Source organism: Myotis brandtii, unplaced genomic scaffold (genome assembly GCF_000412655.1).
Source record: "Myotis brandtii unplaced genomic scaffold, ASM41265v1 scaffold1057, whole genome shotgun sequence".
Classification (NCBI taxonomy): Eukaryota; Metazoa; Chordata; class Mammalia; order Chiroptera; family Vespertilionidae; genus Myotis; species Myotis brandtii.
In genome coordinates, this window is record NW_005353568.1 from 388523 (window position 1) to 389888 (window position 1366).

Sequence of the window (1366 nt, forward strand, 5' to 3'; positions counted from 1 at the left end):
CACTGGAACTGGAAGGTCACCTTCCCACAATGCACCTCCATCAGGCCCTCCTGCCTGAAGTAGCTGAGCTCGCTGCCGTCCAGCACGGCGCTGGCCGTGTAGAAGGTGTCCTGCTCCACCTGCACCGGGTGCTCGAACCAGACCGGGAAGGTGCTGCTGGAGCCGTCGGACACGAACCTGGTCAGGTTCTGGGCGAGGACCACCCCCAGGCGCTTGAGCTCGATCTTCACACTGTACTCGGCTTTCCCGGAGCTGGACCCGTACAGGCCCAGCCCCGCCACGAACACCCTCCTGTCCGCCGCAAACTGGATGCTGTCGCAGCGCCCCCGGTAGCGCCACTGGTTGCTGCGGTAGGCGGAGGACTGGAAGCGGTGGCACCTCTGCGGGGCCAGGCCCCGCCTCTTGGTCAGCGGGAAGTCGAGGGGGGGCTTGTTGGCCGCCGTGTACCACAGGAAGATGTTGTGGGTCTCCTCCAGCGTCAGGAGGTCCGACTGGGCGGCGCCGTTGGCGAACTCCTCCAGGGTCATGGTGGGAATGCGGACCAGGTAGAGGGCCGGGCCCAGGACGTGCCTCTTGTTGCGCGGGGTGGCGGGCAGGCCCTGCCGCTTGCACTCGGCCTCGGCCCAGTTGAGCACGGCCTCGAAGACCACGGCCTCCTTGGTGTTGAGGGCCTCCCGGGTGATGACGACCTCCAGGGTCTGCCAGTCGATCTCGCAGAAGCCCTCGGACCGCAGGGCCATCTCCGCCTGCGCGTCGATGACCTCCCAGCAGCGCTGGGTCAGCTCCGGCTCCTCAAACAGCCGGCTCTGCGACAGCAGGACACAGGCGTTCTTGGCCTCCAGGCTCGTCTCCAGGAAGTGCACGCAGGCCTTCGCCAGCGCGGGGACGATGTACTTCTTAGCTGCGTAGAGCGTGGCCAGCACGGTGTCCGCCTCCAGGTCAATCTCATCGCTGTACATGTACCTAGCAGGGCAGGGACGGTCACAGGCCGCCGGGGGCAGAACCACCCCCTTGGCTAGGGGAGCCCCTTACTTGAGCATGATGAGGAAGGCCGCGGGCTCCACGTCAGGGATGTGGATCTCCGGCTTGACTTCTGCCAGGTCCCCGTAAAACATGGCATAGAAGACGGAGCTACCGACGGCCAGGACGTACTGTGCGGGAGAGAAGCCGCCCTGAGCCCGGGCCTCCCACCCTCGCGGGGAGGGCGGTCAGCTCGCCACCAGGAAACGGCCTAGCGCCTTGGGGCCCCAGCCGCCACCAACCTTGTGGGCAGGCACTCTCTGGGCCCCGCCCGGGGGCCCCACCACGAAGTGGACGTCGGCCATGAGCTCGTTGTTGAAGAGGAGCGCGTTCCTGCAACGGGAAA

At 66.7% G+C, this 1366-nt stretch overlaps 1 protein-coding gene across 1 annotated transcript in view; it reads left to right on the forward strand.

Annotated features, from left to right (window-relative positions):
* BRF1 (BRF1, RNA polymerase III transcription initiation factor 90 kDa subunit) overlaps positions 1-1366 on the forward strand; it is a 66192-nt gene that overhangs the window by 24542 nt on the left and 40284 nt on the right. The window contains exons 6-7 of the mRNA XM_014540583.1: positions 142-329; positions 597-890. Of these exons, the coding sequence (XP_014396069.1) occupies positions 142-329; positions 597-890 (482 nt within the window). The remainder of the gene's footprint in view (positions 1-141; positions 330-596; positions 891-1366) is intronic.